At 42.5% G+C, this 16068-nt stretch overlaps 1 protein-coding gene across 9 annotated transcripts in view; it reads right to left on the bottom strand.

Moving 5' to 3' along the window:
- cdk19 (cyclin dependent kinase 19) overlaps positions 1–16068 on the bottom strand; it is a 66856-nt gene that overhangs the window by 12861 nt on the left and 37927 nt on the right. For all 9 annotated transcript variants that reach the window (XR_010458221.1, XR_010458220.1, XR_010458224.1 and 6 more), the window contains 3 exons: positions 15584–15724; positions 8043–8100; positions 6757–6888 (listed from right to left, as the gene is read on the bottom strand). Coding sequence is in view for 2 of the 9 variants with exons in the window: in XM_064990827.1 (XP_064846899.1) it covers positions 6757–6888; positions 8043–8100; positions 15584–15724 (331 nt within the window). In the remaining 7 variants the exon portion in view is untranslated. The remainder of the gene's footprint in view (positions 1–6756; positions 6889–8042; positions 8101–15583; positions 15725–16068) is intronic.

Genomic DNA, 16068 nt, shown 5'->3' with positions numbered 1-16068 from the left:
CAAATTATGGTGGAAAATAAGTATTTGGACAATAACAAAAGTTTATCTCAATACTTTGTTATATACCCTTTGTTGGCAATGACAGAGGTGAAGACACACACTGTTGCTGGTATTTTGGCCCATTCCTCCATGCAGATTCATCGAGAGCAGTGATGTTTTGGGGCTGTTGCTGGGCAACACGGACTTTCAACTCCCTCCAAAGATTTTCTATGGAGTTGAGATCTGGAGACTGGCGAGGCCACTCCAGGACCTTGAAATGCTTCTTACGAAGCCACTCCTTCGTTGCCCGGGCGATGTGTTTGGGATTGTTGTCATGGGGCGGCAGGGTAGCCTAGTGGTTAGAGTGTTGGACTCGTAATTGAAGGGTTGCAAGTTTGAATCCCCGAGCTGACAAGATATATCTGTCATTCTGCCCCTGAACAGGCAGTTAACCCACTGTTCCTAGGCCGTCATTGAAAATAAGAATTTGTTCTTAACTGACTTGCCTAGTAAAATAAAGGTTAAAAAAAAAACATTTAAATGCTGAAAGACCCAGCCACATTTCATCTTCAATGCCCTTGCTGATGGAAGGAGGTTTTCACTCAAAATCTCACGATACATTGCCCCATTCATTCTTTCCTTTACACGGATCAGTCGTCCTGGTCCCTTTGCAGAAAAACAGCCCCAAAGCATGATGTTTCCACCCTCATGCTTCACAGTAGGCATGGAGTTCTTTGGATGCAACTCAGCATTCTTTGTCCTCCCAACACGACGAGTTGAGTTTTTACCAAAAAGTTATATTTTGGTTTCATCTGACCATATGACATTCTCCCAATCTTCTTCTGGATCATCCAAATGCTCTCTAGCAAACTTCAGACGGGCCTGGACATGTACTGGCTTAAGCAGGGGGACACGTCTGGCACTGCAGGATCTGAGTCCCTGGCGGCATAGTGTGTTGCTGATGGTAGGCTTTGTTACTTTGGTCCCAGCTCTCTGCAGGCCATTCACTAGGTCCCCCCCGTGTGGTTCTGGGATTTTTGCTCACCGCTCTTGTAATCATCTTGACCCCACGGGGTGAGATCTTGCGTGGAGCCCCAGATCGAGGGAGATTATCAGTGGTCTTGTATATCTTCCATTTCCTAATAATTGCTAATAATTGCTGTTGATTTCTTCAAACCAAGCTACTTACCTATTGCAGATTCAGTCTTCCCAGCCTGGTGCAGGTCTACAATTTTGTTTCTGGTGTCCTTTGACAGCTCTTTGGTCTTGGCCATAGTGGAGTTTGGAGTGTGACTGTTTTAGGTTGTGGACAGGTGTCTTTTAAACTGATGACAAGTTCAAACAGGTGCCATTAATACAGGCAACGAGTGGAGGACAGAGGAGCATCTTAAAGAAGAAGTTACAGGTCTGTGAGAGCCAGAAATCTTGCTTGTTTGTAGGTAAACAAATACTTATTTTCCACCATAATTTGCATATAAACTCATAAAAAAATCCTACAGTGTGATTTTCTGGAGAAAAAAAATATCATTTTCTCTGTCATAGTTGAAGTGTAACTATGATGAAAATTACAGGCCTCATCTTTTTAAGTGGGAGAACTTGCACAATTGGTGGCTGACTAAATACTTTTTTGCCCCACTGTGTGTATATATATATACTGCTCAAAAAAATAAAGGGAACACTTAAACAACACAATGTAACTCCAATTCAATCACACTTCTGTGAAATCAAACTGTCCACTTAGGAAGCAAAACTGATTTGACAATAAATTTCACATGCTGTTGTGCAAATGGAATAGACAACAGGTGGAAATTATAGGCAATTAGCAAGACACCCTGAATAAAGGAGTGGTTCTGCAGGTGGTGACCACAGACCACTTCTCAGTTCCTATGCTTCCTGGCTGATGTTTTGGTCACTTGAATGCTGGCGGTGCTTTCACTCTAGTGGTAGCATGAGACGGAGTCTACAACACTAACAAGTGGCTCAGGTAGTGCAGCTCATCCAGGATGGCACATCAATGCGAGCTGTGGCAAGAAGGTTTGCTGTGTCTGTCAGTGTAGTGTCCAGAGCATGGAGGCGCTACCAGGAGACAGGCCAGTACATCAGGAGACGTGGAGGAGGCCGTAGGAGGGCAACAACCCAGCAGCAGGACGGGGGTGGGGGTTGTGCTTACAGCCCAACACTGCAGGACGTTTGGCATTTGCCAGAGAACACCAAGATTGGCAAATTCGCCACTGGCGCCCTGTGCTCTTCACGTGACAGACGTAATAGAGTCTGGAGACGCCGTGGAGAACGTTCTGCTGCCTGCAACATCCTCCAGCGTGACCAGTTTAGCGGTGGGTCAGTCATGGTGTGGTGTGGCATTTCTTTGGGGGGCCGCACAGCCCTCCATGTGCTCGCCAGAGTTAGCCTGACTGCCATTAGGTACCGAGATGAGATCCTCAGACCCCTTGTGAGACCATATGCTGATGCAGTTGGCCCTGGGTTCCTCCTAATGCAAGTTGTCAGCAGTTCCTGCAAGAGGAAGGCATTGATGCTATGGACTGGCCCGCCCGTTCCCCAGACCTGAATCCAATTGAGCACATCTGGGACATCATGTCTCACTCCATCCACCAACGCCACGTTGCACCACAGACTGCCCAGGAGTTGGCGGATGCTTTAGTCCAGGTCTGGGAGGAGATCCAGGTGTGGGAGGAGATCCCTCAGGAGACCAACCGCCACCTCATCAGGAGCATGCCCAGGCTTTGTAGGGAGGTCATACAGGCACGTGGAGGCCACACACACACACTACTGAGCCTCATTTTGACTTGTTTTAAGGACATTACATCAGTTGGATCAGCCTGTAGTATGGTTTTCCACTTTAATTTTGAGTGTGACTCCAAATCCAGACCTCGATGGGTTGGATAAATTTGATTTCCATTGATAATTTTTGTGTGATTTTGTTGTCAGCACATTCAACTATGTAAATAAAAAATTATTTCATTAGAATATTTCATTCATTCAGATCTAGGATGTGTTATTTTAGTGTTCCCTGTATTTTTTTGAGCAGTGTGTATATATATACTAGGCGTACACATACATATAGGAGGCGACAGTATAGAATGTCGGCTTTTATTTGAGGGTGTTTTCATACATATCTGTTTTGCTGTTTAGAAATGAGTTTTGTATTTAATCCCATATTCCTAACACGCAATGATTACATCAAGCTTGTGGACGCATTTGCAGTTTGTTTAGTTTGTGTTTCAGATTATGCTGTGTCCAATAAAAATGAATGGTAAATAACGTTGTCGAGATACAGAGTTTGCTTCTTAAGCCTATTTGGCAAGGAAACTGAAGCGAGCTGTCGTTTCGGTTGCCTGCTTCAGTTTATGACCCTTTTATTAAAGAATGGAAAACAATGTTCTGTCTATTTGCGGCTTTTCATTCAATCACATAGCTAGCTCTTCTTTAGGCTATGGCCTAAAATCAATTAGTTCATATGGGCAGAATATTATATTTTGTGGCATAGGCTACTGAATTTATGAGCTCATGCTAAAATATTTGGATCTGGTAAAAAGCAGACATTTGATCATTTCAACAACAACAAATATTCTGTGTCACGTGACAATAGAAATGGAAACGTTGTGATTTTAGAGACACAAAGTAATAATACCCTCTATGATTAAAGGGATCGGAGTCCATCTGTTACTGGGTTATCACCATCATCATTAATTACAACATCCAAATTCACCAAATCATTTGTTTATAAGCCCACTAGGCTACTCATCTGTTGTCAATACATGTCCTGAATGACAGAAAGGAAAATTCCTTGGGTGTTCGCGCAATAGCTTAGACTCACTGTCCAATCCGACGCACGGAAACATATGAAAACATGAACTCATTACCTTGATGCTTTCCCTGTTATGTCTTCTAGACCCTGTTGCAAATCAAGCAGACAACAGCAGATAATCAACACAAATATAATGGTATTGGATCACAACTGTCGTCACTGACAACGAACGAGACAAATATATTCTGGACATTCTTCCCGAACACCGTTTTCCACACGGGCTGTTTTTGCATCATGTGCTATACGCCTATCACAACTGCAGTTTGTCACTTGACTGTCATTCAGAAAAATATTTCCTGGGTGGTCGACAATATCACTAGGCCAAACGAAACAGCTGGATACCAAATGCGCATCCAACAACTAAGTCAATAGCCTATGCATAGCCTACTGAAAAACCACGCAAGTTAGGTGACTCTCACTCAATTTTGGATTTGTTTGCCAAAGAAAATATTTTCACAGGCGCAGCCGCAGCCTATATGTACATTTGATAAAGCGGTACTGCCGTTAATAGTGCACCATCTCATAGACTCAACAATACTTTTGTTCCGCTGATAGCCCAAAAGGGATCAATGGGTTTTCTATTCCAATGATTATGCTTTCAGAACATTCATACCTAGCCTACTGGGGTCAATCAGCTCACAGTTGTCTGGACACTTTCCTGTGTGCAGTGCAGGTCAGTCATAGTTCCTTTTCATATTCAAAAAAATGCAACTAGTAGCCTATTGATACAGACTTTACAGAGGCTTTTGTTGCCGATCACTATAGCCTAATACTCCTCCAATCGATGGAAAGACTGCCGACAAAACAGCGGTGAAAAAAAACTCCTTTTTAAAAAACGCGTGTGCTGAAAATGAATGAACCTGGACAGCCTTTGCTAAAGTCAATTATGATGTTTGAGTAGCTAGGCCTATTTAGGGAAATATCATAGGTCTAGTTTGATTATATTGATAATTAGATTATACAGAGCAAATAGAGCAAAAAGGAATTATTACAAGGTTGAAGTACCCTTTTCTTTATATGTGCATGTTTTGAATTGATTCCTTCATGTATTAGTAGGTTTATGGATTACATGTTTCAAAGTTATTTGCCCAACCCTGTTTTATTTGTTTTATACTGTCTAAAAGGAAGGCAACAAACGCAGCACAGGGGCATAAATATCATACCAACAGTTGAAGTCGGAAATGTACATACACCTTAGCCAAATACATTTAAACTCATTTTTTCACAATTCCTGACATTTAATCTTAGGTCAGTTAGGATTACCACTTTATTTCAAGAATGTGAAATGATAGAATAGCAGAGAGAATGATTTACTTTCTTTCATCACACATCACAGCTTTTATTTCTTTCATCACATTCCCAGTGGGTCAGATGTTTACATACTAATTGAGTGTATCTGGTAGCATTGCCTTTAAATTGTTTTAACTTGGGTCAAACATTTTGGGTAGCCTTCCACAAGCTTCCCACAATACGTTGGGTGAATTTTGGCCCATTCCTCCTGACAGAGCTGGTGGAACTGAGTTAGGTTTGTAAGCCTCCTTACTCGCACACACTTTTTCAGTTCTGCCCACAAATTTTCTATGGAATTGAGGTCAGGGCTTTTTGATGGCCACTTCAATACCTTGACTTTGTTGTCTTTAAGCCATTTTGAAACAACTTTGGAAGTATGTTTGGGGTCATTGTCCATTTTGAAGATCCATTTGCGACCAAGCTTTAACTTCTTGTCGTCCTGAGATGTTGCTTCAATATATCCACATAATTTTCCCACCTCATGATGCCATCTCTTTTGTGAAGTGCACCAGTCCCTCCTGCAGCAAAGTACCCACACAACATGCTACCACCCCCGTGCTTCACGGTTGGGATGGTGTTCTTTGGCTTGCAATCCTCCCCCTTTTTCCTCCAAACATAACGGTGGTCATTATGGCCAGACAGTTCTATTTTTGTTTCATCAGACCAGAGGACATTTCTCCAAAAAGTACAATCTTTGTCCCCACGTGCAGCTGCAAACTATAGTCTGGCTTTTTTATGGAGGTTTAGGAGCAGTGGCTTCTTCCTTGCTGAGCGGCCTTTTCGGTTATGTCGATATAGGACTCGTTTTACAGTGGATATAGATACTTTTGTACTTGTTTCCTCCAGCATCTTCACAAGGTCCTTTGCTGTTGTTCTGCGATTGATTTGCACTTTTCACACCAAAGTACATTCATCTCTAGAAGACAGAACATGTCTCCTTCCTGAGTGGTATGGCGGCTGCGTGGTCCCATGGTGTTTATACTTGCGTACTATTGCTTGTACAGATGAACGTGGTACCTTGCTCCAAAGAATGAACCAGACTTGTGGAGGTCTACATTTTTTTCTGAGGTCTTGGCTGATTTATTTTGATTTCCCCATGATGTCAAGCAAAGAGGCACTGAGTTTGAAGGGAGGCCTTGAAATACATCCACAGGTACACCTCCAATTGACTCAAATGATGTCAATTAGCCTATCAGAAGCTTCTAAAGCCATGACATCATTTACTGGAATTTTCCAAGCTGTTTAAAGGCACAGTCAACTTAGTGTAAGTTAACTTCTGATCCACTTGAATTGTGATACAGTGAATTATAAGTGAAATAATCGGTCTGTAAACAATTAGTGGAAAAAATACTTATGTCATGCACAAAGTAGATGTCCTAACCGACTTGCCAAAACTATAGTTTGTTAACAAGACATTTGTGGAGTGAAATTTGTGGAGTTGCTGAAAAATTAGTTTTAATGACTCCAACCTAATCGTATGTAAACTTCCAACTTCAACTGTATATCATATTTGGGGGCATGATCTTTGTGCATCTGTAACTTGCTCACTCATCATTACGCACTCATCATTCATGTTGATCCGTAATCGTGGTAGCATCCACATTAATATAGAGTTCAGAAACAGATTCCATGTACCTCTCACGCGAAGGAGAATTACTCACCGATTGCTTTGGTGTAATGTCGGGCCCCTAGCAGCAGCTCAGGGGCCCTATACCAGAACGTCACCACGACGGGGTCAAGATCCGCCAGTGGTTTGAGAGGAGAGTTGAAGAGTCTGGCGAAGCCCATGTCAGCTAAAAGGTGAATAAGATACAGTGGAGGAAAGACAACATAGTATCAACGTGAATGAATGACGATGAAAAACAGGGCGAGCTCAACTCAAGGCTACTCTATTCTCCATGTCTTAAGCCAGGAGAGCCCCATCAGAAGAGACTTGAGAAGAGACTTGATAGTGACTAGCAGCACAAGTATTTCAAGCAGCCTTTGACCTGGTATTTCCACAAAGGGGGTAGTGTTTGGTATCAGGGATGATCCCTGGCTCTGTTGAGCAAGTCATATCATTGGCAATGTATAACTTGTCAAAGCCACCACTCTTGAATTTCTTCTCTCTCACAAGAGCAGGCTAATCAAATCAAATCTATATATATTTGGATTGAAATCCAATCAAAATATACTGTGTGGCTGGTGTTTATGTCAATAAGTCATCTTATGGACCAGGTCTGCACAGAACCTGGAGTCTGCCATGGTCTGTAGTCTTATGGGAAGCTCTTATATCTGTAGTCACATGGGAAGTTCTTGTTGCTGTAGTCTTAAGGAAAGGTAATTCCCTATTATGGTCTTCGGTGTAAGTCTTCTGTGTCTGTGCAGAACCCGAAGTGAAGTTTGGTGGTCTGGTGGATGTCACTCGGTCATCGACACCCAAGCATCCCTGAGCTGCGGTCACCAAGGGGGTCCTGTGACTCTAATAATAACAACTTAGCACTAACACTAGACTCTCAGGGTTAGGGTATAAATATAGTCCATCCGGCACGGCAGACCTGTGACATCATCCCAGAATAGTGTCACGCTGGGGAGTAGGTTATGCAATAGTGTCATCAGTGTCATGTGGCTATTTTAAAGCCCCTCTGCCTGCCCCCCGTGTCCCTGTGTTCAGAGACCCTCTCAGAGGCTGGCTGAAGGTGAAACGCTACAGCCATTGTACTCTCAGTCAAGTCAACAAACTCATTGATCTATGGTCACATCATTCAGCTGTTTTGATCACATTTAATTTCCCATTCAAATGTGAATACAAATCATATAAGTACACATACATTATCTCTGTCAATCTACTGACAACAAAACATACTTACTGACAAGTTTAAGCCTTTAAAAATCACTGAATCAGCAGCCCGCGCCATCAATCATCTACAGAGTACTGACTTCAGTGTGTACATTTAGCCCATCTTACCAATTTTCACCCGTCCTCGTTCTGGGCCCTCCCCCATTACCAGAATGTTGGCTGGTTTCTAGAGAAGAGAGAGACAAACAGTCAACTATCTTCTGCGTGTGCTTTAGCCTTCAGGGAAGCCTCAGAGGCTCCAAGTCCAACTAAGAAAACACAACATAGAAATAAGGTTACATTCACTTTACAGGTTTATCACATAATAGACAAAAATGCCATGCATTTCCAATGACTTTTAGAAAGGAGGTTTGGGCAATACCAGTGTAACACACAAATAACAGAGGCAGAGCATGCCACATGGAATGTAAGTTACGCTCTTGACCTCCATACTGCCAAAGACACAAAAAAGAGGTCAAACTATTATGGTGAAAGATTGCTCCATCAATGATTCTACTGATTGTTGATATCAAGGTCTACCATGGCGGTGAAGCATGCCTGTGCCTTTGGGACATTGCTTCCAACGACATAATAATGCTCTCTGTCTGAGTCTGTGTTTTGGGGCTTTTGGGAGGCATGATATTCTGGTGCCCTGTATAGCAATGTGATTGACTGCATGATACCAGAACTACCTAGCCAATTTAAACCCAATCAAGGCCAGACAGTCTGTGTACCAACAATTCAAATTGCAGGATACATACATACATCAAATAACAGTTTACCGTGATGTTCTCATTTTCACCATCTACAAAGCTTTATGCCCAAAGAAAAATGGCCTCCGTGTTATAGTATTGCTTCATCTAATACTTTACCCGTCAATATATTCTCAACAAAAATATAAAAGCAACATGTAAAGTGTTGGTCCCATGTTTCATGAGCTGAAATAAAATATCAAACGTTTTCCATACGCACAAAAAGATAATTTCTCAAAAATTATGTGCACAAATTTGTTTACATCCCTGTTAGTGAGCATTTCTCCGTTGCCAAGATAATCCATCCACCTGACAGGTGTGGCATATCAAGAAGCTGATTAACAGCATGATCATTACACAGGTGCATCTTGTGCTCGGGACAACAAAAGGTAATTCTAAAAATGTGCAGATGTCACACGACACAATGCCACAAATGTCTCAAGTTGAGGGAGTGTGCTAACTGCAGGAATGTCCACCAGAGCTGTTGCCAGAGAATGGAATGTCCATTGCTCTACCATAAGCCGCCTCCAACGTTGTTTTGGAGAATTTGTCAGCACGTCAGGCCACAGCCCACATGTAACCACGCCAGCCCAGGATCTTCTCCACCTGCGGGATCGTCTGAGACCAGCCACCCGGACAGCTGATGAAACTGAGGAGCATTTCTGTCTGTAATAAAGCCCTTTTGTGGTGAAAACCTCATTCTGATTGGCTGGGCCTTGCTCCCCAGTAGGTGGGCCAGTCTCCCAAGTGGGTGGGCCTATGCCCTCCCAGGCCCACCCTAGGCTGCGCTCCTACCCAGTCATGTGACATCCATATACAAGGGCCTAATTGATTTAATTTCAAATTACTGAGTTCCTTATATGAACTGTAACTCAGTAAAATCATTGTCATTTTTGTTCAATATACATTATCCATACAGCACATTCATGTCGTCTGAGTGTAAAAAGGTACACAGCACATCCAAAACGAATCGTCAATTGAGTGCATCATTCTGTTCCAATAACTATACTTAAAACAGTAGGCTACCTGCCCACTGTTTTTTTTTTCATCTTGAATCCTTCGTGTATCCTTCCATTTTCTGTCAGTCCCCTGAGTCTGTGTGTGTGAATCTCAAACTCATCGGATTCAGTCTGCTCAACAAATACGGGCTGTTGCTATAGCAACCCCACTAATAATGAGCTCTATTATTCAAACACACAACAAAACACCGCTATCTGCAAACACAATGACGACTCCCTCGAGGAGGGTCTCTTTTCACTCCCAAATGACTGCCCCCGGCTCCTCTTTCAAATTCTAAATAAGTGGGCTAATACAGTCAGACTAAAGAAATTCATTTCACTGACCCTAGATCATATTTCCATACAGGTGAGTAATAATTACCAAAACGTTCACATAAAAACAGAGATTGGGTGACTGGGCAATGAAAAAGTCAACTGAGCACTGAATTGAGGTGGTAATATTGCTGTCTGATTAGTTTTTCCACAAAAGTTTGGATTGTTTTGGACTCTAACATGTGCTTAGCTTCCCAGAAATGTAAGGAGGTTTCATGAGAGTGGGTCAAGACTGGAAAAGAAATATCCCGAAGCCCTCCGTGGGTATGAAAATTCAATCCCTAAGGATGTGCCCGTCTTTCACAAAAAAACAAAACATGTAGTCAAAAATAGCCCTGTTTTAGAACCAGCAAGTGCCAGAGGCACACTATCTTTACATGCACTGGGAACCATACAGCAGTGCCATTATTAATTCAGTGTCTTTGTCCTTGCGTTCGCTGTAGTATTTTTTTCCTCCTCTTCCTACATGTCTTATGATTAAGTAATGGCCTGTTTATTTTCTCGACACACAAGCATTAACCACTCTATTGTACTATCAGAACACCATTACACACTGCGCCATGAGTTGTAACAGCGCAGGGCTGCCACAGCCCACTCTACACGGGATATAGACCTAGGGAGGGCACACACACAGTCCATATTCAGACAAAAGGACAGTTCTCAGTTCGTGTGTGGTTGCTGTTGTTCCTTGACATTTCCTGGTGGCACATGTGACACGTGACTACGGGGAGCCAGGGATCACTCCAGCTATGAACAACATTCCATTATACCAGAGGGCACGTCTTGTATTAATCATGAAAACGAGCCACCATAGGCAGGTAGGTGTGAGAGAGAGAGAGAGAGAAGCCTAGCACATCCATTTGCTGCAGCTGAATCCTGACTTTACTCTCAGTGTAACGTGGCTACAGCCTGTACATATTGACTGTCTAAGGCAGTTTCAACCTCAAACATTTGTTTCTGGCAGAAATAGGAATTACTGCAGTATTCAGGTTTGGAGTATAGCTACAGTCAGCATGGTGGGGGAGGGATCTAACTTCTCTGGCTATTGTGTGTTACATCATTTAGGCAGGAGCAGGGGGCGGGGCTGCTTGGCTTACTGGAGAGGAGGGGTAGGGTAGACTGGTTTCTCTGCAGCTATGCAGCGCAGCACAAGGCTACATGTTGCATAACGGGCAAAGTGAGCGGAGGAGGGAGCCATGCAGTTACTCATATCTACCCCTGTGGCTGTAGATATAGGAATGCTGCCTGCGCTACTCCCCCCTCTAGCCTAACTCTAACACACCTCCCCCAACATTACTGTGGAGTAAAAATTTATAGAAAACCACCCCATATCCAGATGCGCTGGAATGTGGCATTTTTCAATGAGTAGCAAAATGCGAAGTAGAAAACAAACTTGACTCTTTCATATTTCAGAACAAGTTCACAATGAAAAGGGTAACAAACTAATTGCGCAAAACTGATACTCACATATCCCAATGCCTAACACCACCAGCTTGAGAATGGAATTTGCACAGGCCTTTATCCACAATAGCAGGAAGTGCTAGCTTTGAGAAAGCACATTAAACTGCAATACATCAACCTTATTTGGAATAAAATACAGAGAAAGTGACAACTGAGAAATTAATCCTGTGGCAAAGAAAATAGTTATTAAGAAGAGTTGATGCTCAAATTAGGGAGAGTGTGGACCTCCAATGAGAAAAATGACCATGTACAGTACAAAAGGGTTCCAAAAGGGTTATTCACCTATCCCCATAGGAGCACCCTTTTGGGTTCCAGGTAGAACCCTCTGTGTTTGACATGGAACCCAAAAATGATTATTCAAAGGGTTCTCCTATGGAGACAGGCGAGGAACCCTTTTAGGTTATAGAAAGCACCTTTTTTTCTAAGAGTGTAGTACTGACGAAAGCCCTGGCCTCTGATTAGATAAAGGCTTTCTTGTGCAACAGGCAGGCAGCTACAGCAGGACTTACCCTAAGCCTCTATTAGTGTTTGAGGTCAGACACATGAAATTAAACACACAAGTCCATTGTCTGTTCTTTTGTATCCTGGATGATTCATTAACCGCATATATTGACCAGGCATTAAATACCTGCTTATGCTATAGAATCTCAAATCAAAATTATAGCAATCCACTATTACCATGTCATAAACTGCTTAGCAATCCCCATCATCAACAACAATGTGGTCCACTATCCTCTGAATGTTATCAATCAGATTTTAACTCCAAAAGAGCCCCACCATAACAGTAGGCCTACACGCCATTAATAACAGTATGCCTATAATGCATACATGCTCTGTTAACTGCATCTCTGCATTACTCGACTCAGGCTGATGTGGTAGGCCCAGTGACTGAGGCCCTGATTGATAGAGCCCTGTGTATTTATATAACGTGAGTTAGCATTGGTCTTCATCGCACGACGCTGCCATCTGGGAGACCTGAGAGAGATTGCATAAGAGGGGATGACTTGATGGAGACCTTATAAGGTTCCCGTAGCTGTGGGATTTGCAGATACACTCTCTGATTTCCTCTGCCTCTCCAGCGATAGAATGAATTGGAAGTCACATCAATTGACTGACTCAATTAGTGTGCAGGGAGTGAACGTCAAACAGCTGGCATCAATGAGTTATAATAGATTAGATGCTCTACTACCTGTTCATCCATCCACATACATGATGAGTTTTTAATAAATGTAATGACACAGCTGGTGCTCCTAATAGCAAGTCACTCTGGCTGGCATGACACAAACTATTGGCTTTCCATAAGCAAGTTGGTGTGTGTGTTATGCTTCTGTTTTATGGTGTTATATGTTGGTATACAGTGTCATACAGTGTTATAATGTAATATAGCCTAGCCCTTTTCATAGAAAGTCCAAGTTAGACCATAATCTGTTGGGTTTAAGCCAATCAGAAGAGCAAAAAAAAATCTCAATCTACAAAAAAAAAGCTTCTAATAAGGAACTGCAGAGATAAGTGTTGCAAGAAGGAGAGGTTTAAACAGCCAAATAAGAGAAACAGTTCCAGAAAACACTCAGCAGTGGTGCATGGGTAAAATCACTGAGGAAGCCAAGCCAGGGGGAAAAAAAGGCATTTACAACCTGTTGTGATAATTGTCCTGTTTCATCTATAACCTGTTAGTTTTTATCCCTTGCCTCCGTGATATATAGGCCCGAGGCCAAAACATTAAGCAGACACGGTGGCAGAATAAATTCAACCACACCTGAGTTTCATCATAAAACCAGAGAGCAACACCTCCCCACAAACAAACAGTTACATGACTTAATACAGCATGGTCAAGCAAGTTAATGTTTGACATTTTCGGACTACTAAACAACTACTGATTTAGAACCAGAGTTACCGCAAGTCACACAAAAAAACAGGAACTGCCCCACTACTCCAGCATCATTTCAACTTCAAAATTTAATCATCTAATCACCTCCGTTTAGTCTAATATAGTGACAACTAAAATATACCAAAAACAACTTAGTCCAATCAACGTAAGCAAAATATGATATGGCTGTCCATGGTACTTATTTGTGTGCGTGCAAGTGAAAAAAAACATGTGGACTTACCCAGAAACTCCAATGCTATCCTCCTCTCTTTCATGACTCTGTCATAACCTGAAAGTGTTTGTTGTCCAAGGCCACCTGGCTAAAATGCTTGCTCGCTAGCCTAACTTCCTTTCATGTGCCAGTCCAGCATGTGCCAGTCCAGCTAGTTAACATTAGCCTACTACATCTAGCTACGTATTAAACTTCCATCCTCTCAGACCAGGGGCACAATGTATGAATTTATGGTTAAATCAAAATCGCCATTATAATCATTGGCCAGGCCTATCTCCATCCATGGCTAATTTAGGAAAGGGACAATTTTAGCAAGCTAGCTAGCCACCGGAGGACAATTCTGTAAATAACGTTTAGCTTGTGATTGGTGTGAATCCAAATCCAAACTGGCTTCGCATGTATGATTTTAGCATTTCTTTTTATCAAGGGAAGCAAAATGCTTGCTGGCTTCCCTTGCATTCCATGCTACGGGTGGCAACAATGTCATACTATTTTTGACCAGACTGCATCAGATAGATGGCCTACATATACTGAGACAGAGGGGTGCTGTTTCACTTGCTCGCAAGCTTTCACCGGTGAGATACATTCAGCCTCTGGCAAATTGAAGGAAAATTATGAAAGACAGAGAGACGAAAGATGATTTAAAAAATAATAATAATCATAGTCACATTGTTGGAAAAGCTTGGCTTCCCTTGGAATCCATTAATACATGCCACTGAAAACACTGTGGGAAAACCGTGGGGGAGAAAATCTCACATGGGTGCTAGAGTACAGGTTGGGTGGTGGCGGTTGGTGAGGGTAGGTGGGTAGAATTAAAAACATTAACCAGCCAAGATACTTTATTCCACAGCCAACGGCGTTAAAACTCTAATAATAAAGTGTACAAGGATTTAACAGCACCTGTGCCAGAACATAACAGGATTCAGTTCGTTGGTGAGAGGGTTGCTTTTAGGATAGTTGTTGCAGTGGACACCACTCATTGCTGCTCTTAGATATGCAAGCAAACAAGTGACTTATTTGCATGCATCCTATTGGTTAAAAGCAGCTTTTATCACAGTTCAGATCAATGACCAATAGGAAAAGGACAGATCAGTGAAGACTGATCTCCCTCAATGTGAGCAAAACAAAGGAGCTGATCGTGAACTACAGGAAAAGGCGGGCCGAACAGGCCCCCATTAACATCGACGGGGCTGTAGTGGAGCGGGTCGAGAGTTTCAAGTTCCTTGATGTCCACATCACAAACTAATTATCATGGTCCAAACATACAAAAATAGCCGTGAAGAGGGCATGAGAAAACATTTTCCCCCTCAGGAGACTGAAAAGATTTAGCATGGGTCCTCAGATCCTCAAAAGGTTCTACTGCTGCACTATCGAGAGCATCCTGACCGGTTGCATCACCGCCTGCTATGGCAACTGCTCTGCATCTGACCGTAAAGCGCTACAGAGGGTTGAGTTAAACGGCCCAGTACATCCCTGGGGCCGAGGTCCCTGCGATCCAGGACCTATACAATAGGCAGTGTCAGAGGAAAGCCCATAAAATTGTCAGAGACTCCAGTCACCTTGGTTATAGACTGCCGTACCGCTTGCCGTGTACGGCGAGGACCAAAAAGCTCTAGGACCAAAAGGCTCTAGGACCAAAAGGCTCCTCAACAGCTTCTACCCCCTTTTGTGCATTGCTGCTACTCGCTGTTTATTATCTATGAATAGTCACTTCACCCCCACCTACATGTACAAATTACCTCAACTAACCTCTACCCACGCACACTGACTCGGAAGCCTCATTATTCTTATTGTGTTACTTTTTATTATTACTTTTTATTTCAGACTATATAAATATTTTCTTAACACTTCTTGATCTGCACTGTTGGTGAAGGGCTTGTAAGTAAAGCATTTCGTGATAAAGTCTACATTTGTTGTATTCGGTGCATGTGGCAAATAAAGTTTGATTTGAATTGATCAGTGGTTGAGGAGTCAGTGAGCAGGTGTAGCAACACTGTAAATGGACACTGATACTACGCTCTACTCACCAGATCCCTGTGAAGCACCCAGTTGGCATGAAGGTAATGGATCCCGTCCAGAATCTGATATAGGAGAGACTTGACCATTCCTCTCGGCAGCTGCATGGGCTTCTTATTGGCCTTGGAGGCTCGGTGGAACTTGATGATGTGCTGAAAGGAGATCAGAGGGAGTGGTGTAGAGAAATGTATCAAGCAAGCAAGCGACTGAAAACACCTAGGTTTCACAATATACACTACCATTTAAAAGTTTGGGGTCACTTAGAAATGTCCTTGTTTTTGAAAGAAAAGCACATTTTTTGTCCTTTAAAATAACATCAAATTGATCAGAAATATAGTGTACACATTGTTAATGTTGTAAATGACTATTGTAGCTGGAAACGGCTGGTTTTTAATGGAATATCTACATAGGCGTACAGAGGCCCATTTTCAGTAACTATCACTCGTGTTCCAATGGCACATTGTGTTAGCTAATCCAAGTTTACCATTTAAAAGGC

Source organism: Oncorhynchus masou, chromosome 16, assembly GCF_036934945.1.
Source record: "Oncorhynchus masou masou isolate Uvic2021 chromosome 16, UVic_Omas_1.1, whole genome shotgun sequence".
In the NCBI taxonomy this organism is placed as follows: Eukaryota; Metazoa; Chordata; class Actinopteri; order Salmoniformes; family Salmonidae; genus Oncorhynchus; species Oncorhynchus masou.
This window is presented reverse-complemented; position numbering and strand designations above follow the sequence as displayed.